Source organism: Mesoplodon bidens (assembly GCF_964165515.1).
Source record: "Mesoplodon bidens genome assembly, chromosome: 1".
Classification (NCBI taxonomy): domain Eukaryota; kingdom Metazoa; phylum Chordata; class Mammalia; order Artiodactyla; family Ziphiidae; genus Mesoplodon; species Mesoplodon bidens.
The window spans coordinates 117,600,659-117,623,719 of NC_138176.1; the positions used below are offsets into that span (position 1 = coordinate 117,600,659).

The following is a 23,061-nucleotide window of genomic DNA, read 5'->3' on the forward strand; positions in this document are numbered from 1 at the left end:
GTGTGTGTGTGTGTGTGTAAATAAAACTCTTGTGTTTTTGTTCATATGTGCTTTGGGAGCTCTTTATTCCTTCCTACAGGTCTGGGGTTCTCTCTGATATCTTTTCCCTTCAGCCTAAGCAACTCATTTTATTATTTCATGTATTATTTCAGCACTGATGGTGACAAATTTACTTGGGTGGTCTTTCTGAAAATGTCTTTATCTCACCTTGGTTTTTGAAGGATATTTTGCCGGATATAGAACTTTGTCAAGAGTTTTCTTTGTATCTGCATTTTTAGGATGTCTTTGTCTTCTGGCTTCTGTTGTTTCTCATGAGAAGCTAGTCTTCATCTTACTGTTATCCACCTGAATATAATGTGTTCTTTTCCTCTGTGCTTAAGATTTTCATTTTATCTTTAGTTTTTAATAGTTAGACCGTGATGCACACAGGCATGATTTGTTTTGCATTTATCCCTTTTGAAGGATGACAAAGATTTGTGGGTTGTTGCCTTTTTTTTTAACATCTTTATTGGAGTATAATTGCTTTACAATGGTGTATTAGTTTCTGTTGTACAACAAAGTGAATCAGCTATACATAAACATATATCTCCATATCTCTTCCCTCTTGCGTCTCCCTCCCTCCCGCCCTTCCTATCCCACCCCTCTAGGTGGTCACAGAGCACCAAGCTGATCTCCCTGTGCTATGCGGCTGCTTCCCACTAGCTATCTATTTTATGTTTGGTAGTGTATATATGTCCATGCCACTCTCTCACTTTGTCCCAGCTTACCCTTCCCCCTCCCCGTATCCTCAAGTCCATTATCTAGTTGGTCTGCATCTTTATTCCCATCTTGCTCCTAGGTTCTTCTGACCATTTTTTTTTTTTAGATTCCATATATATGTGTTAGCATACGGTATTTGTTTTTCTCTTTCTGACTTACTTCACTCTGTGTGACAGTCTCTAGGTCCATCCACCTCACTACAAATAACTCAGTTTTGTTCCTTTTTATGGCTGAGTAATATTCCATTGTATATATGTGCCACATCTTCTTTATCCATTCATCTGTCAGTGGACACTTAGGTTGCTTCCATGTCCTGGCTATTGTAAATAGAGCTGCAATGAACATTTTGGTACATGACTCTTTTTGAATTATGGTTTTCTCAGGGTATATGCCCAGTAGGTTATTGCCTTTCATCATTTTTTAAAATTCTTGGAACTCATTCTTCAGATAGTTTCTTTGCATCATTCTTTTTTTCTTTCTAAAATCCCAATTACACAGTGTTGAAATATGTACATATTGTCCTAAATGTTCAGATGCTCTGTTCAGTTTGGGTTTTTTTTTTGTGCGTGTGTGTGTCCTTTAGTTTGGATATTTCTATTGAGCTGACTGTTTTCAAGTTCATGGCATCCTTCTTTTGCTCTGTTAATTCTCTTCATTCATAAGCCTGTAGAATCCACTTCTGATATTGTATCATTCAGTTCTAAAAATTCCTGTTTTTTCTTTTGCTTTTCTTTCTCTGCTAAGATTCTGCATCATTTCATTTATATTCTCAATTTTTTTTCACTAGGTCATTTAGTTTTAGTGTAATTACTTTAAAATCCTTATCTGCTAATCCCAACATCTAGGTTAATCTGTAGGTCTGTTTCAATAGGCTCCTTTCTTCAGTATGAATCAAAATTTTCTACTTCTTTGCATGTCTCCTATTTCTTTATTATGTGCTAGACATTATGTATAAAAGTACAATAGGGATTGAAGTAAATAATACCTCCAGAAAATGTCACATCCCTTCCTCTGTCTTCTCGCTAAGTCAAATATGTAGCTGAGATGGCCCTGGGCTTTAGTGAGGTACTGTTCACCACCAAGCTTCACACGATGGAGGGCAGTATCAAGGCTTTCCCTTCAGCGGGGCTTGGGTTGTGAACACCACCAAAGCTCCACTGATGAGCTTTTAGCTCAGCCACCAGCTTTTCTTTGGGGTGACTGAGGAGTTGCTGCCCTGTAGAGCTTTTAGCACCTGAGACATCTCTTCCTGCCCTGGTGCTCTGCTCCCAGCCTTTGGAGGGTTGTGGCCATGCACTCAGTAAAGGTCTGTGGGGGGAAAAGGGTGAGTGTTTGTACTTCAGAGCATCCATATAAATTATGGAGCTTTCCTTTGGTTCCAGAAACTGCTTCCCCAACTTAAAATAAACTGACCACTTTGAGACATTTGAGAGGAAGTAAAAAAGTTCTACAGAGGGGGCTTCCCTGGTGGCGCAGTGGTTGAGAGTCCGCCTGCCAATGCAGGGGACACAGGTTCGTGCCCCAGTCCGGGAGGATCCCACATGCCGCGGAGCGGCTAGGCCCGTGAGCCATGGCTGCTGAGGCTGTGCTCCGCAATAGGAGAGGCCACAGCAGTGAGAGGCCCGCAAAAAGTTCTACAGATACTAAGCTTATGTTTGGGGACCTCCTGAATATGAAACTCCCACTCAGTCACCAGGTAGTATCAAAAGGCAAGTTGGTGTTGACTTGCTTTGTGACCAGGGTTCTTAGGGATGCTAATACATCACACAAGACCATAAGCAAACATTAAAAGTTTGTTAAAAGTTGAACCAGTTTCCTCTCTTCCCTACTTGCCCCCAAGAATGAAATAAGTTGTGGTTTTCTGTTGTCCTTTGAAATATTTGTCTCTTCTGAATTTTATCTCTTGTTCACCTTTGGATTCTCAGATCTCTGATTTTAGAAAACACTAGGTTAGGGGCTTGTTCTCGTTAAAGTTAAGATCAGCTTCTCCTTTGCATCTCAGAATTTGTTTCCATTCAGAATTTGTTTCTTTATGCTTATTTTAGAGATGCTGGCTCTGAGCTGCTTTCTGCTCTACATTTTTGCCCTGGCTATGAAATTGGAAAATGCCCTGAAAATGCTAACCAGAGGTATAAGACTCATCATAATTAATTTCACTTTTTTCTTGGATCTTTACCTCTCAAATTCTAGTGCTTAAGTTAATATTTGATGCTTTTGTATAGCTATTTTTAGTGTGTTTTGGGGGTTTTGTTTTTTTCTTTTATTTTTCTTTTTTAAAATTAAAGTATAGTTGACTTATTTTTAATTGTAGTAAAATACACATAACAAAATTTACCATCATAACCAATTTTAAATGTATAGCTCTGTGGCATTAAGTACATTTACATTGTTGTGCAACCGTCACCACCATCCATCTCCAGAACTCTTTTCATCATCCCACACTGAAACTCCACACAAATTAAACACTAACTCCCCACTCCCCGCATACGTTGGGAACCACCATTCTACTTTCTGTCTCTATGAATTTGACTACTCTAGGTGCCTTATATGAGTAGAATCACATAGTATTTGTCCTGGCTTATTTCACTCAGAACAGTGTCTTCAAGGTTCATCCATGTTGTAGCATGTCACAGAATGTCCTTCCTTTTAGAGGCTGAATAATATTCCATTTTGCTTATGTAATGTACATAATTTTGTTTACATTTGTTGATGGACACCTGGGTTGCTTATACCTTGTAGCTATTGTGAATAATATTGTTATTATGAACATTGGTGTACAAATATGTTTGTGTCCCTGCTTTGAATTCTTTTGGATACATAACTAGGAGTGGAATTGCTGCATCATATGGTAATTCTATGTTTAATTTTTTTTGAGGAACTGCCATACTATATTCCATAGTGGCTGGACCATTTAACATTCCCACCAGCAATGCACAAGGGCTCCAGCTTCTCCACATCCTTGCCAATATTTGATATTTTCTGATTTTCTTTGTTTTTTGGGTCTTCTTTTTTTTGAGAGTAGTAATGGGTGTGTCATGGGTGTGAAGTTGTTTTAGTTTTGTGCTTTGTTTTTATTTTACTCTCTAACTTACAGCAAAATTCACTTTTTTTGGATGTACATTCAATGACTTTTGACACATGCATAAAGACATGTAATCATCACCACAGTCAAGATACAGAACAGTTTAATCACCTCAGAATTTCCTTGGTTCCCTCTATGTAGTCTCCCCATCACTAATTCCTAGCAATCACCAATTTATTCTTCATCTGTATAGTTTTGCCTTTTCATGAATGTCATGTAAATTGAATCACATAGTATGTAGTTTTTTGAGACTACCTACTTTCATTTAGCATGATGCATTTGAGATTCGATCATGCTGTTGCATATATCAGTACTTTTTTTTACTGCTAAATAATATTCAGTTGTATGTGTATACCTCACACACCAGCTGAAAAATATTTGGGTTGTTTCTGGGGGGTTTTGGCAATTATGAAAAGAGCTGTTATAAACATTTGCATTCAGATGTCTGTGTGTACACAGATTTTAATTTCTCTTGGGTAAATACCTAGGCATGTGCTTACCATGTCATATGGTCCTGTTATAATTAACTTTATAAGAAACTGCCAAACTGTTTTCCTGAGTAGCTTGTATTCTTACCACAATGTATCAGAGTTCCACTTGCTTCCCATTCTTTTTTTTTTCTTCTTTATTTCTTTATTTTTGGCTGCACTGGGTCTTTGTTGCTGCATGCGGGCTTTCCCTAGTTGAGGCGAGCGGGGGCTACTCTTCCTCGTGGTGCGTAGGCTTCTCATTGCCGTGGCTTCTCTTGTTGCGGAGCACAGGCTCTAGGCTCACGGGCTTCAGTAGTTGTGGCACAGGTGCTCAGTAGTTGTGGTGCACGGGCTTAATTGCTCCGCGGCATGTGGGATCTTCCCAGACCAGGGCTCAAACCTGTGTCCCCTGCAGTGGCAGGCAGATTCTTAACCACTGAGCCACCAGGGAAGTCCCTTGCTTCCCATTCTTGTCAGCACTTGGTATTTCAGTTTTTTTTTCTTTAAGTCGTTTTGATAGGTGTGTATTGCTATCCTATTATGGTTTTAATTTTTATTTTTCTAATGACTAATGATACTGAATCTTTTGATGTGCTTGTTTGTTATCCATATATCATCTTTTGTGAGTGTCTCTTCAAATCTTCTGTTCATTTTAAAATTGGGTTGTTTTCTTAATGAATGTTGAGAGTTCTTTATATGTTCTGGATACAAGTACAATGCTTTGTTAATTTGTGATTTTCAAGTATTTTCCTCACTATCTCTGGCTACTCTTTGCATTCACCTAACAGTGTCTCTCACAAACATGTGATGAATTCCATATTTTTCTTTTTAGTTTCTTTTGGTATCATGTCTAAAAAGTCTTTGCTTATTTTGAAGTCACAAAGACTTTTCTTCTAAAAAATTTTGGAGTTTAACATTTCATATTTAGGTCTATAATTCGTTTTGAGTTGATTTTTGTATAAAGTATAAGTTATTGGCTAAGGTTCATTTTTATATATAGATGCCCATTATTTCCAGTGCCATTTACTGAAAAGCAAATGTATATATGTTATCTTAATACATATTAACTTAGCACGTATACAATAGATACAGAAATAATTAAAGATATGTGTATATACATGAGTTAATATGCAAACATATATTTACTAACTGTCTGCTGAGAGGGCCTATAAGTAATGACACCTCAGTAGCCATGAGCAAAGCCAGCACACAGATCTTGCTTTCTAAATATCATTCTACAATAAAAGGAACCAGAATTCCATGGAGAAATTGATTGATTTTGGGGCAGAGGCGAGGGTAGTACAAAATAAGTCCAGAGCATTTTGTACTGTCAGAAATTAAGGAAGTGCTCAAAAACAGGGTGATGGAGACACGTCAAATGGACGTGGGCACCAACCCGAAAGAGCTTCTCATGGCAAAGCTAGAACAATTTGAGCAAAAAAATAAATAAGATGGTATTGGATTCTAACCCAAAGCATTAAATATTTGAGACCATACTGATGTAAGTAAGTGACTGAATAAATAAATAAATGGGGAAAAGAGAGCCCTTTGAAGGATTCCAAGTAATTCCAAGTAATATATCTAGATTCTGCTCCCTCTTAGAGGTGGGGCTTATTCCCTCTTTTCTCGATTATGAGCTAGACTTAGTGATTTGCTTTCAAAGAATACACTATGAAAAAGAAACATATACATATATATATATTTCCTTGGCTGCCACGCCACATGGCATGTGGGATCTTAGGTCCCTGACCAGGGATCAAACCTGCGCCCCTTGCATTGGAAGCATGGAGTCTTAACCGCTGGACCGCCAGGGAAGTCCCCATAAAAGTTTTAAAGTTCTAAATTTTTAAATTTTTAAAAGTTTTATATTTTAAATAAAGTTAGTTTATTTTTCTTTTACTGCTTGTACTTTTGGTGTCATATCTAGAATCCATTGCCAAATTCAAGGTAAGGAAATTTATTCCTATGTTTTCTTCTGAGTTTTATAGTTTTAGCTCTTAATATTTAGGTCAGTGATCTATTTTGAGTTAATTTTTTTTATATGGGGTGAGGTAGAGGTCAGGTTTCGTTCTTATGCATGTGGACATTTGGTTGTCACAGTGCCATTTGTTGAAGAAACTATTCTTTCTCCATTGAATGGTTTTGTCTTCCTTGTTGAAAATCAGGTGGCCATAGGTGTATGGCTTTATTTCTAGACTCTCATTTCTATCCCATTGCACAGTATGTCTATCTTTATGCCAATCACACTGTTTTTATACTGTAGCTCTATAGTAAGATTTGAAATAAGTGTGAGTCCTCCAACTTTCTTTCTTTCCCAATTTTGTTTGGACTATTAGGGACTTCTTGGAATTCCATATGAATTTGCGGATTGGCTTTTCCATTTCTGTGCAGAAGTCATTGGGATTTTATTAGGGATTGCACTGAACTTGTAGATTCCTTTGAGTAGTACTGTCACTTGAACTATATTAAATCTTATAGTCTATGAACACAGAATGTCATTTCTTTTATTTATATCTTCTTTAATACTTCCAGCAATGTTTTGCAGTTTTCAGTGTATAAGTCTTACACCTCCTTGAGTAAATTTATCCCTAGGTATTTTATTCTTTTTGGTGCTACATTAAATGGAATTGTCTTAATTTCTCTTTTGAATTTTCATTACTGGTATATAGAAACACAACCAATTTTTGTGGGTTGATCTTATAATTCTGCAACGTGCCGACTTTGTTTATAAGCTCTATTAGTTTTCGTTTTTGTGGATTCTTTGGGATATTCTATATGTAGATCAATGTCATCTGCAAATAGAGATAGTTTTTTTTTTTTTTTTCCTTTCCACTTTGGGTGCCTTTATATCCTTTTCTTGTAAAACTGCTCTGGCTAGAACTTCCAGTACAGTGTGGATTAGAAGTGGCAGAAGCAGGCATCCTTGTCTTGTTCCTGGTAATAAGGAGAAAGTTTTCAGTCTTTTACTACTGAGTATGCTATTACTTGGGGTAGAGGTGGATTAAAAATGTTGTTTATCATTTTGAGGAATTTCCTTCTATTTCTAGTTTACTGAGTGTTTTTATCATGAAAGAGTGTTGAAGTCTGTCAAACACTTTTTGTGCATCAATTAAAATGATCTTCTACTTTTTCCCCTTTGCTCTATTACTGTAATAGATTGACTTTTTTATGTTGAACCACTCTTGCATTCCTGGGATAAATCACACAGGGTCTTGGTGTAGATTATAATCTATTTTTTTATTTTGTTGGATTTGATTTACTAGTAATATGTTAAAGGTTTTCATCTTTATATTCATAAAAGATATTTTAAGTCTTTATAGGGTAGAATGCTTATCTCCACTTCATTTAATTCTTTTTCTGAGGTTTTGTCTTGTTCTTTTGTTTGGAACATATTCCTCTGTCTCCTCATTTTGCCTAATCCTCTGTTTTTGTTTCCATGCATTTGGTAGGTTGGTTACATTTCCCAATCTTAGAGAAGTAATCGTATGTAGGAGATGTCCTCTGAGGCCCAGCAGTATACTCCCCTCTGATCACCAGAGCTATAAGCTCTATGGGTTCCCTATATGTGGGCTACATGAATCCTTCCTTGTTGCGGGCTGACTATTGTGGGCACACTGGTAGGCAGGGCTGACCCTCAGCCCTGTTGGAAGCCAGGCCCTGCCTCATCCAGTGGCTCCCGGCCCACTGTTGGGAGGGGCTGGGTCCCTGCCTGGCTAGCTGCATGGCCTGTGGGGTGCCTGGAATGGGACCCAACGTGGCTGGCTGCATGGCCTGAAGTGTCCTGGGATTGGTGATGGCCCATTGGTGGGCATGGAAGCCTCCAGCACTAATAGGCTAGAGGGAGGCTTTCAGAATGGTTCCTATTAGCACCAGTGTCCTCATGGTAGAACAAGCTCCCAAAATGGCTGCTGCCAGTGTCTGTGTCTCCAGGGGGAGTTCCAGTTGCCTCCTGCCTCTCCACGAGGCTCTCCAAGATAAGCAAGTGGGTCTGAGGTAGGCTCCTTTCAAATTACTCCCTCTGCACTGTGACTTGGAACGTGTCAGATTTTTGCATGCACCCTTTAAGGGTGGAGTCTCTGTTTTCTATAGCCCTCTGGCTCTCAAGCTGCACTGGCCTTCAAAGCCAGACGTTCTGGGGGTTCGTCTTCCTGGTGCAGGACCCCCCAGGCAGGGGAGCCCAATGTGGGGCTCGGACCCCTTACTCCTTGGGGAGAACCTCTACAATTTTGATTATCTTCCCATCTGTGGGTCACCTAGTCGGGCTTTTGGGTCTTGACTATACTGTGTCTCTGCCCCTCCTACCCATGTCATTGTGGTTCCTTCTTTGTATCTTTACTTGTGGGGAATATTTTCTGCTACTCTTCAGATAATTTTCAGAGATCGTTGCTCTGTGAATAGTTGTAATTTCAGTGTGCCTGTGGGAGGAGGTGAGCTCAGAGTCTTCCTTCTCCACCATCGTGGCCATCCTTTGTGACCATCTGTCATCTTGTACATACTTCTGTCATAGTACCTGCTATGCATGTTGCATTTAAGAATTTAATCTTTGCCTCCCTGTCAGCATGTAAGCTCCTTGATGACAAGAATAGTTGCTTTCGGGGCTTCCCTGGTGGCGCAGTGGTTGGGAGTCCGCCTGCCAATGCAGGGGACACGGGTTCCTGCCCCGGTCCGGGAACATCCTACATGCCGCGGAGCGGCTGGGCCTGTGAGCCATGGCCGCTGAGCCTGTGTGTCCAGAGCCTGTGCTCTGCAACGGGAGAGGCCACAGCAGTGAGAGGCCCACGTACCGCAAAAAAAAAAAAAAAAAAAAGAATAGTTGCTTTCATTCATCTCTGTATCTCTGGCAGAGTTCCAGGCATGGAGTGATATCTGCGTAAATATATACTGAACAAATATTTTATATATGTATAAAGCAGGGTGGCAGTATATCTAACTCTCCAGAATAAATACTATAGTTAGCACATTAACAGTTCACATGTCTTTTTGATGGTACTGTATTTTGATCACTTCAGTTTTAACTGAAATATGTTGTTTCAGGGACCAGTAACATTCAAGGATGTTACTGTGGAATTCACGCAGGAGGAGTGGCAGTTGCTGGATGCTGCTCAGAGGACCCTGTATAGGGAAGTGATGCAGGAGAACTATCGTCACCTCATCTCAGTGGGTGAGGAAATCTTCCCTATCTGTAACTCCCAGTAGTTTGCATTTCCTTTCTCAGTTACTGGAATTTGTTAAGTCCCCTATAGGGTTGAATATTAGCTTTGTTTTAGGGGTCAAAGTTGATGAATCCATTTTGGGTACCAGAAGAATATTTCTGTCCCCATGCACTCCACTGATACAATCTAAATTTGCCAAGCCTGTGTGGGACCTTCCTTGTTCTGCTCCTATACTGCACTTCCTTATCCTTCAGAGTTGCTGTATTCCAAGCAATTTGTATTATTTTCTTCATCTTTCTATTAATAGGTTATTGTGTGAATAAGCCAAATGCAGTCTTCAAGTTGAAGCAAGGAAAACAGCCATGGATATTAGAAGTAGAATTTCCATGTCGGAACTACCCTGGTAAGTTAGACATTATAACCTGTGAGTAGGTTGGTGCCTTTGACTTTTGAAATTTTTTTTGCAGGAATCTCTTTTTTAAATGCCCTATACTTTTGGAAATGATTGAGGATACTTGATCTGCATATGTAAGCAACATAAATCACAATTCCAGTTTTCGTTCTCCATCTAAATTCCCTCTTTTGCTTGACATTTTTAAAATAGATTCACTTCTCTTCCCTATATACTAACTTTGACTTAAACTTTCATTTTGTCTTTTTTCTAGAATTCCCAGTTACTCCTTGCCATTAAAGTATGCAACTATAATCTTAAAATCTGTCTTATAAATTTTTTCAAATGCCATTTTCCTCCTTTCATTAACAACAAAATGCCTTAGTGTTTTCAGCACCCATTTTAATTTCCTATTCTCTCTTTAAACTCTGAAATCAGTTTACAAATCATTATGCCTTTCATCGGTTATATTATTTTGGAGTTGATATAAAATACACCTAATTTTCTGTGAAGAATTAGTCTGGCGCTTTATTGCCTACTGCATCTTATTATTATTTATTTATGTATTTACTTCTGGCTGCGTTGGGTCTTGGTTGCTGCACGCAGCCTTTCTCTAGTTGCGGTGAGCGGGGGCTACTCTTCGTTGCAGCGCGTGGGCTTCTCATTGTGGTGGCTTCACTTGTTGCGGAGCATGGGCTTCTAGGCGCGCAGGCTTCAGTAGTTGTGGTTCGCGGGCTCTAGAGCGCAGGCTCGGTAGTTGTGGCGCACAGGCTTAGTTGCTCCGCGGCATGTGGGATCTTCCTGGACCAGGGCTCGAACCCGTGTTCCCTGCATTGGCAGGCGGCTTCTTAACCACTGGGCCACCAGGGAAGCCCTGCTTCTTATTTTTCCTTGTGGCCCCAAAACACATGCTAATTTTCATTTTATCTGCTCTCTTAAATGTCTTTCATACATAAGATCTTATTTCATGAGTATGCAAGTTAACCTTGCACATGTCCTTATCAAATAACTTTTTTAATGTTTTCCCCACAAATGCCATGAAATTCTAACCCCAAGCCTCTGCTCATAATCTTTCACTTTCTTTCAAGCATTTAAAGATGAATAAATATGAAGGTCCATGAAGATTCTAGAACAATGTTGAATAATTACTCTTTAAAGCTCATGTAGCAAATTGAAACAGAGATGTGGGAGTTAAGATATGAAAGCAGAATAAGACTAGTGTTGAGTCATAGGTAACTGTTTTGGAGATGCAGTATTTGGTGGCCAGCATTGAAAATCTCTGGTGCTACAACTGGGAATTAGTTCTGTTGTAAGGATGGCTTGCACTCTGCTTTTCTTTAATCTTTCCTTTTGGATGTATGTGTTTCTGGGTCTTCTGAACCAGCAAAAATTAAGCCAACTAGATAGGAATTTTCCTCTAAACATTAGGAAATGGATGTTCTGAGAAAGTCACTTTAGTGTTGACATCGAGATTGTTGTATGTGGGTAAAGAGGAATAAAGTGGAAGTTTATAGTCTACCGATTACTAGGAATCCTAACACAGTAAACTAGGTTTGAGACCTATACTTTAGCTCCTTCATCCAGTTTAATCTTTCCTCTGATATTTCCAGTGAACACAGTTGTCTACTAATTTTTATTTTCACCCTACTTACTATTCATTGTCCTTAATGGGCTCACAGCATTCTCTGTGTCTCACATTCCTGTTCAGCAGCACTTTGAATATCTTTTGTTCTCTGCTCCCTGTTCTTTGTTTTTTTTTTTTGGCTTAACCTCCAGGTTTTTAAGATCATATTTGTAGGGTCAAAGGTACTTGGGTTTATAACCAGGTCCCTTCCCCTCTGCTATAGCAGTTTTTAGTGTTATTTATGTTTCTTCTAAACCACTGAGATAGAGGAAGTTTGCACTTGAGAGTTCCTTCATTTGAGGATATTGGCCTGAAGCCTAAGAATCCACCCTATGACCATAATAATGTGTTCAGATTTAAACGGTATTAAATTTTGGATTCCTTTGTAGAAGACCTATGGAATACTCGTGACCAAGGAGCAAGATACCAGGAAAGCCAAGCTAAAAATTCAAGGCAAGTTCAAGAATTCAATTTTGAGATTAGAAGCTTCATAAGAAAGGGTCTTGATGGGGGTACTAGAAGTGAGACAGCACTAGTTAATAATAAATGTGAATAAACTAACACTGGAGCAAATTCCAAAGAACATAATCCAAATGGGAAAGCCTTGTTTCATAATAGAGACCTTTTTTATAATTCAAGGTCAGGAGATTACAACTTTGAAACAGTCTTTTGATTCTTTTTACTTACACGGTAAGGGAGGCTTTATTACACAAAGTGGAGTTCAGGCAGTTGAGAGACCTATAATAATGCAAGTGAAATTCCTTCTACCAAATGTTAAGCCATAATGTATTTCAACATAGAATATTCACAATGGAGAAGCCCTATGAATCTAATAAATATTGGAAAAATCTCTAGAAATTGGTTCTCAGAGTTACTTGGAAAATATACATAGCAGGCCAAAAAAAAAAAGCCTTATACATTAATGAATGTGGAAATTTCTCTCTAGGAATGGAGAACTCACAATACATCAGAAAACTCATACCAATGAGAAAGCCTATAAATGCAATGAATGTGGAAAGTCCTTCTGCCAGAAGTCTGTCTTCATAATACATGAGCATACTCATTCAAAGGACAAACCCAGTGAATGTGGGAAATCTGTCTCTCGGAATGGAGACCTCACAAGACAACAGAAAACTCCTACCAGAGAGAAGACCTATGAATGTAAAGAATGTAAGAAAACTTTCTACCACCTGTCATCTCTCAGTAGACATTTGAGAACTCATGCAGGAGAGAAACCCTACGAATGTAATCAGTGTGAGAAATCCTTCTACCAGAAGCCACACCTCATGGAACATCAGAAAACACACACAGGAGAGAAACCCTATGAATGTACTGAATGTGGAAAGTTCTTCTACGTTAAGGCATACCTCATGGTACATCAGAAAACACACACAGGGGAGAAACCATATGAATGTAAGGAATGTAGGAAATCCTTTTCCCAGAAATCACACCTCACAGTACATCAGAGAACACATACAGGGGAGAAACCCTATAAATGTAAGGAATGTGGGAAATTCTTCTCTAGAAATTCACACCTCAAAACTCATCAGAGAACTCACACGGGAGAGAAACCCTATGAATGTAGGGAATGTGGGAAATGCTTCTACCAGAAGTCAGCCCTAACAGTACATCAGCGAACTCACACAGGGGAGAAACCCTTTGAATGTAATAAATGTGGAAAAAACTTTTACTATAAATCAGACCTCACTAAACATCAGAGAAAACACACAGGGGAGAAGCCCTATGAATGTAATGAATGTGGTAAATCTTTCTCTGTGAATTCAGTCCTCAGATTACATCAAAGGACTCACACAGGAGAGAAACCCTATGAATGTAAAGAATGTGGGAAATCCTTCTCTCAGAAATCACATTTTGTCATACATCAGAGAAAACACACAGGAGAGAAACCCTATGAATGTCAGGAGTGTAAGGAAACTTTTTTCCAGAAATCAAAACTCACTGCACATCAGAAGACACACACAAAGGGAAAAAGCTTATAAAGAGTATAAATTGGGAAGTTCTTCTGTCTGAATTTATCCTTCAGAATAATCAGATAATTTACATGAGACAAAAACCTTATGAAATATCAGTATGGGAAAATTTCAGCCACAGTCTTTCATCATGGAGAGAAAGTCTGTAAACATTTTAGGGAGAAATTTTTACCATATGTCAGACTTCTACTAAGTATCAGACAACTTAGATGGTAGAAACACTACAAACTGTAAAACATGAGGGAAACCTCTCTTTCAGAAGTCATACTTTATTGTACAGCATAGAAACCATACGAGAGAAATCCTGTAAGTAAATGACTGTAAGGAAATTTCTGTCAGGGTAGCCATCATTTAGACATCCAAAAGCTCACATGAGTGAGAGATTCCTATCAGTATCCTGACCATTCAGAAATCTTTTTATATCAGTTGGACTCAGAACACTGTAAAAGGGGATAATCACAAAGACTGAAACACATATGGAAGGCTTTATCAAGAAGTGATGTTTTGTTACAATAAAATACACACTTAATGGAATAAACTAAAAGACCCTAGAGATCTCCCAATGCCCTAATTGTCCATATTATTACTACTCTCAGGGTAATTATTGATTAAACCCTTATAAAATAAAAAAAAGCGATATTTTGGTGAATGTCAGATCAGTGATAATGTATAGAACCTTTGTAAGTATTTTAAATATGTGAAAGCTTTTTAACAAAAATTCTAAGAGAATCTGTACTGAGGGTAACACTTCTACTAGAAGTCATGTTGCAGAAATCTGATTACAAGGTTGTGGTTTTTCTTTTAAAGAAACCTGCAAATATCTAGATATATGGAGCTTTTAAAAAGCACAAATAAATTGAATAACCAGGTGACATCATTAAACACATGTGAAGAGTCCTTTAGTATGTAGGACTTATGTGTGAATGTCAGTGTGCTACAGAACAGATTGTGGATGTTTGATGTGCATGTGGACCCATCCATAACTGTACATAGGGAAATATGTAGCCTTATTTAGTTCAGTAACTTTTTTTTTTTTTTTGCGGTACGTGGGCCTCTCACTGTTGTGGCCTCTCCCGTTGCGGAGCACAGGCTCTGGATGCGCAGGCTCAGCGGCCATGGCTCACGGGCCTAGCTGCTCCGCAGCATGTGGGATCTTCTGGGACCGGGGCACGAACCCGTGTCCCCTGCATCGGCAGGCAGACTCTCAACCACTGCGCCACCAGGGAAGCCCTTAGTTCAATAACTTTTATGTATATGAAGATATCTCACTAAGTCTCAGCAGTGACTCCTGTTAATAGAATGTGTATTTAAGTGTAATACTCTTTTAAAATTATAATGTATCTTTTCCTCCTATTTCTGAATGGATATGGATTTTACTGAACTAATCCTTTAGAAAGAAGCTAAAAATGTTTTTGTAAATTTTTCAACTCTCTCATGGTCAGCCAAATTTTACACTAGGGATACATTTATTTATAGGAAAAACCTAAGTTCATTTTAAAAAACAGCTGAAAACACCCTACACAATAAAAAAAATAATGCTATGTAAAGAAACGACTTAGTCTTGTTTTAGCAGACTGCAGAGCTGTCTGAATTTGTATTTTGTATGAGAGTCCTAAATGTTCTTCACTACCTTTTTCTTCCTGGTAGAAGCGACGTGACATAGAGGTTAAGAGTGTGGACTCTGGACTCCTACTGCCCAGGCTCAGTTTCCAGCATGAAGCATGCACTTAACCTCTCTGTGCCTCAGTTTCCTTTTCTATAAAAAAGAAGTGATAATAACAATATGTTAGGATTGCTGTGAGGTGTAAATGAGTTAATATTTTTAAAGCACTTAGAATAGTGTCTCAGACACAGGAAGAGCTATATGTTAATACTATCATCATTAAAATTTGTATTTCTCGAATTATGTTGCAAAATAAATAAAAGGTTGACTACCAGCATTCATCCCTCACTTTATTGCTGTAGTGCCTTGGTTTGGTTGTACATTTTTCCACAAGTGATTCAGATCTGGCCCACTGCCTGCAAGCTAAGAATGGTTTTACATTTCTGAATGGTAGAAAAATTAAATATCTTGTGACATGTGAAAATTATATGATATTCAAACTTAAGTGTCTATAAATACAAATTTTATTACAACACTAATACAGAAACAAAGCAAAAAACATTCGTACCTGTTTTGCCTGTGGCTGCCTTCACATTACAGTAGCAGAGGTGAGTGTTATCCCTCACATGCCTAAGATGAGCCTAAGATAGCTACTATCTGGTGCTTTACAAATTTAAGTTTTCTTAGAACTGAAAACATCACAGCCAATGTAAAGGTATACTTTTATATATGGTATGTGTTTCAAAAATGATGCATATAGCAATCTGTGGGTAGGTGGGGGTTTTTCCAATATATTTATTGTGTGCATTATATTTATATGTTACAAGGCTAAGCATTAGAATTTTTTTTTCAAATAAGTGTGTTTTACCTGCTGGACTGTCGTAACATCGAAGCAAATTTCCTGATGGAATGTAGCAGTAAATTATGAAATAAACATTGTCTAAATTAATGGATCCCTACTCACAGTATTCCTGTATTTTCTTCCATGTCAGTGGCCAGTTTTCCCTGTATCATTTTAAAAATATATTTATTTATTTATTTAGGCTGAGCCAGGTCTTAGTTGTGGCATGTGGACTTCTTAGTTGTGGCACCCAGACTTCTTAGTCGCAGCATGCGGACTCTTAGTTGTGGCATGCGGGATCTAGTTCCCCGACCAGGGATCGAACCCGGGCCCCCTGCATTGGGAGTGCAGAGTCTTACCTACTGGACCACCAGGGAAGTCGCCCTGTATCATTTTTTAATTTTCTCACTATCATAATAAACTACATCTTTATGTCATACTTAACTAATACAACCCAATAACAAAAAAAAAGCAAAATAGAATACCCAACTCCACCAGCTACATTAGTAGTAAAATTATTTTATTGCCCACGCTTCATAGAATTGTTAAATGCTGCTCCAATCTAAATCCTGCCATCTTGGACCAATGCAGCCTGTGGTGGGGGCCTTGGAGGGCAGGGGACCCACCCTGGGAGCCCAGCAGGCTTCCTAGGCCTGAATGGGCAGGGCAAACGCTTTCTGCTGCTCCTCTCCTGCTCCTCCGGTCCTGGAGGGCCCCTCCTGCCTACCTCTCCTGTTCTCCCCTGGCCTCCTTACTATGCCCCCAGGACTAACACGGCCCAGAGGGGACCTCTGGGGGCACAGGACCAGGCCTGAGAGCAGGGCAGACTTCCCCGGCCGACTGGGCAGGGGAAATGCTCAGTGTGCTCCACCCTGATCTGAGCCCCAGAGGGTCCCTCCAGGCGTGGGAACCCCTCCCCCTTCTCAGCCACCCCTCAGGGGTGCCAGTCCTGTCAGGCCTCCACTTCTCCACACCCCTCAGTCCCCGCACGTCCTACTGGTTCACTTGGGATTCCTCACATCTCCTTGGGCGTTGAGGTCCCCCACCAGCATCTGGCAGGCACCAGTGTTGTGGGGAGACACTAACTCTGAGTCTTCCCACACCACCATCTTGACTCTGCCTTGGGGACATAAGAAGGAAGCCAGATGAGAACAGGAGACACAGGCAGGTGGGGCCCTCCAGGACTGGAGGAGTGGGAGAAAGAGCGGAGGACGTCTGTCCTGCACACTTGGGCCCAGGAAGCCTGCTGGACTCCCAGGCAGGGTCCCCCACCCTCTGAGAGTAGGGGCACGCCTGGGCCCCTTCTGTTCCGCTGAGCTTAATTCCCACACCCCCAGGGCCTTTTCTAGCCCTGTGTCTCCTAAGCATAAACCCCGCCCACCACACAAACCCCGCCCCTGATTAGGCCAGGCCCTCCACAACCAAGGCCTTTTCCACCTTTTTTGTTGTTGTTGTTGTTCTCGTCTTTTTTACTATTGTGGTTTTACCTTCCGGTTGTTGTTTCATCTATATTTCTATTTTTATATTCTAACCATTTTTGTTAGTTTCCCAGTCTAATTTTATTTTTTACTCTGTTACTGTTCTTTTTTTTTTTTTTTTTTTGGCTGCCCCATGTGGCTTGTGGGATCTTGGTTCACAAGCTGGTGGTCGGGCCAAGCTCCTGCAGTGGGAGCTCCAACTCCAAAGAGAGAACCTCAGACTCCAGGGGATATTCATTGGAGTGACGTCTCCTGGAGGTCCTCATCTCAGCATCAAGACCCAGCTCTACCCAACAGCCTACAAACTCTGTTAGAAGCCTCAGGTCAAACAACCAGTAAGACAGGAGCACAATCCCACACACCAAAAGAAAAAAAAAAAAGACATGGCAAAAAAATATGTCACAGATGAAGAAGCAAGGTAAAAACCTACAACACCAAATAAATGAAGAGGAACTGGGCAATCTACCTGAAAAAAATTCAGAGTGATGATACTAAAGATGATCCAGAATCTTGGAAATAGAATGGAGGCACAGATTGAGAAAATACAAAAAATGTTTAACAAAGATCTAGAAGAACTAAAGAACAACAAACAGAGATGAACAATACAATAACTGAAATGAAAAATACACCAGAAGGAATCAATAACAGAGTAACTGAAGCAGAAGAATGAACAAGTAAGCTGGAAGACAAAATGGTGGAAATAACTGCCAAGGAGCAGAATAAAAAAAAAAGAATGAAAAGAATTGAAGACAATCTCAGAGACCTCTCGGACAACACTATACACACCAACATTTGAATTATAGGGCTACCAGAAGAAGAAGAGAAAAAGAAAGGGTCTGAGAAAATATTTGAAGAGATTATAGTGGAAAACTTCCCTAACATGGGAAAGGAAATAGTCACCCAAGTCCAGGAAGTGCAGAGAGTCCAATACAGGATAAACCCTAGGAGAAACACACCAAGACACATAATAATCAAACTAACAAGTATTAAATTCAAAGAAAAAATATTAAAAGCAGCAAGGGAAAAACAAAAAATAACATAAAAAGGAATCCCCATAAGGTTATCAGCTGAATTTTCAGCAGAAACTCTGCAGGTCAGAAGGGAGTAGCAGGATAAACTTAAACTGATGAAAGAGAAAAACCTACAACCAAGATTACTCTACCCAGCAAGGATCTCCTTCAGATTTGACAGAGAAATCAAAAGCTTTTCAGACAAACAAAAGCTAAGAGAATTCAGCACCACCAAACCAGCTTTACAACAAATGCTAAAGAAACTTCTCTCGGCGGGAAACACAAGAGAAGAAAAAGACCCACAAAAACAAACCCAGAACAATTAAGAAAATGGTAATAGGAACATACATATTGATAATAACCTTGAGTGTAACTGGATTAAATGTCCCAACCAAAAGACACAGGCTGGCTGAATGGATACAAAAACAAGACCCATATATATGCTGTCTACAAGAGACCCACTTCAGATCTAGGGACACATACAGAATGAAAGAGGAGGGATGGAAAAAGATATTCCATGCAAACGGAAATCAAAAGAAAGCTAGAGTAGCAATACTCACATTAGATAAAATAGACTTTAAAATAAAGACTGTTACAAGAGATAAGGAAGGACACTACATAATGATCAAGGGATCAATCCAAGAAGAAGATATAACAATTATAAATGTTTATGCACCCAACACAGGAGCACCTTAATGAATAAGGCAAATGCTAACAACCATAAAAGGGGAAATCAACAGTAACACAATAATAGTAGGGGACTTTAACACCCCACTTACCCAATGGACAGATCATCCAAACAGAAAATAAATAAGGAAACACAAGCATTAAATAACACAATAAACCACATAGATTTAATTGATATTTATAGAACATTCCACCCGAAGGTGGCAGAATACACTTTCTTCTCAACTGCACACTGAACATTCTCCAGGATAGATCACATCTTGGGTCACAAATCAAGCCTTTGAAAATTTAAGAAAATTGAAATCGTATCAAGCATCTTTTCTGACCACAACGCTATGAGATTGGAAATCAATTACAGGAAAAAACTGTAAAACACACAAATACATGAAGGCTAAACAGTGTGCTACTAAATAACCAAGAGATCACTGAAGAAATCAAAGAATTAAAAAATACATAAAAACAAATGACAACAAAAACACGATGACCCAAAACCAACGGGATGCAGCAAAAGCAATTCTAAGAGGGAAGTCTATAGCAATTCAATCTCACCTCAAGAAACAAAAATCTCAAATAAACAATCTAACCTTACACCTAAAGCAACTAGAGAAAGAAGAACAAAGAAAACCCAAAGTCAGTAGAAGGAAAGAAATCATAAAGATCAGAGCAGAAATAAATGAAAGAGAAATAAAGAAAACAATAGCAAAGATCAATAAAACTAAAAGCTGGTTCTTTGAGAAGATAAACAAAATTGATAAACCCTTAGCCAGACTCATCAAGAAAAAAAGGAAGAGGACACAAATCAACAAAATCAGAAATGAAAAAGGAGAAATCACAACTGACACTGTAGAAATACAAAGGATTATAAGAGACTACTACAAACAACTATATGCCAATAAAATGGACAACCACGAAGAAATGGACAAATTCTTCAGTTTGTCCATTTGATCTAGGTCATCTAGATTGTTGTCATGCAACTGCTCATACTATTCTTGTATAATCCTTTCATTTCTGTAAAATCATTAGTAATATCCCCACTTTCATTCCTGATATTAGTAATATGAATTCTTTTTAAAAAGTCAATCTAGCTAAATAAAGGTCTCCAATTTTGTTGATCTTTTCAAAGAACTTTTTTACATTTTGTCTTGTTTTTCTATTTTATTTATCTCAGCTATAATCTTTATTGTATCCTTCTGATCTATGAATGTGAGATGTTTTTCCCAGGTACTTAAAGGTCATTTCAAAGTTTCTTTCAACAATGTTTTGCATTTTTCAGATTATAAGTTTTGCAGTTCTTTTGTCAAATTTACTCCTAAGTATTTTATTCTTTTTTGATGCTATGTAAATAGAATGACTTGTTAAATTTCATTTCTGAGTTATTTGCAAATGTGTAAAAATACAATTGAGTTTTCGTATACTGATGTATCCTGCCAACTTGCTGAACTGGTTTATTAGTTCTAATTGTTTTTTAGTGAACTAAGATTATCTATATTAGATCATGTCACCTGTGAATAGAGATAATTTTACTTTAATTTTCTATTGGTGTGTTTGTAGAACGTTTTCCATACTTTTGTTTTCACTCATTCTATATCAGTTTTATATCTATTGTAAATAAAATGTAGATACTATTTTTAAATGGGGTCTGTCAAATTCTGTACTCTAGTCAATTTACAATTATTGTAATTAATATTGATATATTTAAAATTCCATCTACTCTGTACCTTCTATTAACTTTACCTATCCTATCCATTTCCTTCCTTTTTCTCTTCTTTTATGAATTCTTTTAGATTATTTTTTCCCAGTTTTACATTTAACCCTCAATGTGGTTAGTCCACAATTCTGCTTTGTTGGGTTCTACTGGATCAGTCCATAGTTCCACTTTGAGAACTGCTGGTTTTGTTGGTGTACACCTAAGGCCTTCTCTTGGCTACTCCAAAGGACCATTTCTTTGATTACTGCTGGTGTCCACAGTTCTGTTTCTTCAATTACTGTTGGTTTCTGCTAATGTACACATGACGTAAAGGAATAACAGATCTGTTATTAATGGGAATCTCACTCAGAAACCAAACCTGCAAAATTGGTGAGCATGGGTTGAACGCTTAAATGGTGTGTTCACCACCTAACTCTTAAGACTCCTGTGCTACAATAAGCTAGTCATGGAATGGGTTAGATTGACACTAGGTCAGCTGTCAACCTTGAGAAAATTTCCTTGCAATGAGGTACACCATAAAGCACCGCAAAATCCCCAACCCAATGGCACATCCCTCTTAGGTATTAATATGGTTCTGAGAGATCCAAGATTAGTTAAAGAAATGGGATCTTCAATTTTCAAAGAACTGAGTGTGCCACCTTCCAGTACACCTCAAGAACTGTGCTCCCTAAAAGCTGTGGTTACCAAAATGGCACAATTTTACTAAGATAACCTAGAATTACAATGGCCATTATGGGGAATGTTCCAATTAGATATGATCATTCATTTGAGAAGTACACTTGAAAGCAAGGGCTCCCAAATCAAACAAACAGAATGGGATACTTATTTTATATGCAGAAGCCTCCAAAAGACTTCAAGATTCCAAAATAGCATCACTGAAAGACTCATTACAAAGGCTAATGAAAAATTAAAGACACAAAAGGTACCTAAAACAAAAGACTAAATGACTGATGTGTCTCCGACCACTCCCCTTCTACCCTCATTTACCTGAGTACTCAGTCTACTAACTCTCTATATTAATTGCCTTTCCACTCTGAAGACATTGTAAGGCTATAAACAAAAGACTAACAAGTTAGTCACCTTATAGCTGCAACAGCTCCAAGGCCAGAAACCTAGAACACCTGAGCCTCCCCTGTTGCACCCTCCTAGGGGTCCATCACCAAAACACTGGCCCAGAAACTAGTGTCTCATTTGTAATAAACTCGGATAATGGAAAAAAGATTGTCCTTTTTCAAATCCTTCCATAAAAACTTGAATGTCCCCATTTTCACCCCCGAAGTAGACACCATATGGGGCCCTCCCAGGGCTAACAGGACGCCGAGGAATCCTCCAGCAAACTTCTAGCAATTATTCCCTTAAACAGCTAAGAGAAACTGAGACAGGAACGAAGGGGGGCAGGGCACAACCACTAAAAGAATGAGAAGGGGGACATAGACTTTAAGAAAAACAGAATATGACAGAAACTTATTAGAACCAACTAGGCCCAAGATGGCAGAAGATCTGACTTCCAGTAGACCTTATGCCTCATTGTACGCTCACTCTAATACATAAGCATGCTAAATGACACACCCACCAGTGCCACAACAGGCACCATGACAGTTCCGAGGCTGACCATAAAAAGCCAAAAAGTGGGCAGTGGCCCAATTCCTGGAAATTTCCATCCTTTCCCCAAAATAGTTAAAACATTTCTCCCACTCATTAGCATATTAAATTACCCAGCTCATAAAAACTAACAACCCTATACCCCGGGGCCACTCTCTGAGCCCATCTGCATTCTGCCTATGGAATATGTATCTCTCTAAATAAACTTGCTTTCACTTTACTTTGGCTCACTCTTGAATTCTTTCCTGCTTGAAGCCAAGGACCCTCACTTGGTGGTCCATCCCAGGGATTCACTCACATGTCCCAGGACATAACATTTCTCTCTCCTGCAACAAAACTAAAAATTAGTGGAAAACTCTGCCAAAGTATGGTAGGTTCTGGGGCAACTCTCTCTCTACCCAACTTGCTCCACAGTCTGTAGATGGGATCCTAGGAAAACTGGCAGAGCCAGCAAAGGGTGAGAATTCTTACCAGAGTCAACTGTCCTAGATCTATGTAGTGCCTGGTTGAGAGGAAGATAAAATTTCATATTGTCCCTTTCTTTCCAAATTCAGATTCTTGTGAATTTGGTTTTGAGATACCCATTTGTTGTCATCCTTTCTCTCCCAAGGACAACTACTGCCTTCCTGTTTGTCTTATATTGTGTTCTGAGAACCTGGCTT

At 38.9% G+C, this 23,061-nt stretch overlaps 2 protein-coding genes across 10 annotated transcripts in view; one reads left to right on the plus strand and one right to left on the minus strand.

Annotated features, from left to right (window-relative positions):
* LOC308616200 (putative zinc finger protein 487) overlaps positions 1–23,061 on the minus strand; it is a 121,126-nt gene that overhangs the window by 53,514 nt on the left and 44,551 nt on the right. The window lies entirely within an intron of this gene.
* ZNF25 (zinc finger protein 25) overlaps positions 1–23,061 on the plus strand; it is a 418,016-nt gene that overhangs the window by 5,510 nt on the left and 389,445 nt on the right. The window contains exons 3-7 of one of the 3 annotated variants that reach the window (XM_081233315.1): positions 2,805–2,888; positions 9,346–9,472; positions 9,772–9,867; positions 11,869–11,932; positions 12,426–16,208. In XM_081233315.1, the coding sequence (XP_081089441.1) occupies positions 9,439–9,472; positions 9,772–9,867; positions 11,869–11,932; positions 12,426–13,479 (1,248 nt within the window). In that variant the 5' untranslated portion in view covers positions 2,805–2,888; positions 9,346–9,438 and the 3' untranslated portion in view covers positions 13,480–16,208. Of the gene's footprint in view, positions 1–2,804; positions 2,889–9,345; positions 9,473–9,771; positions 9,868–11,868; positions 11,933–12,425; positions 16,209–23,061 lie in introns of those variants that run through there. The other 2 variants (XR_014015762.1, XM_081233314.1) reach the window with 2 other exon arrangements.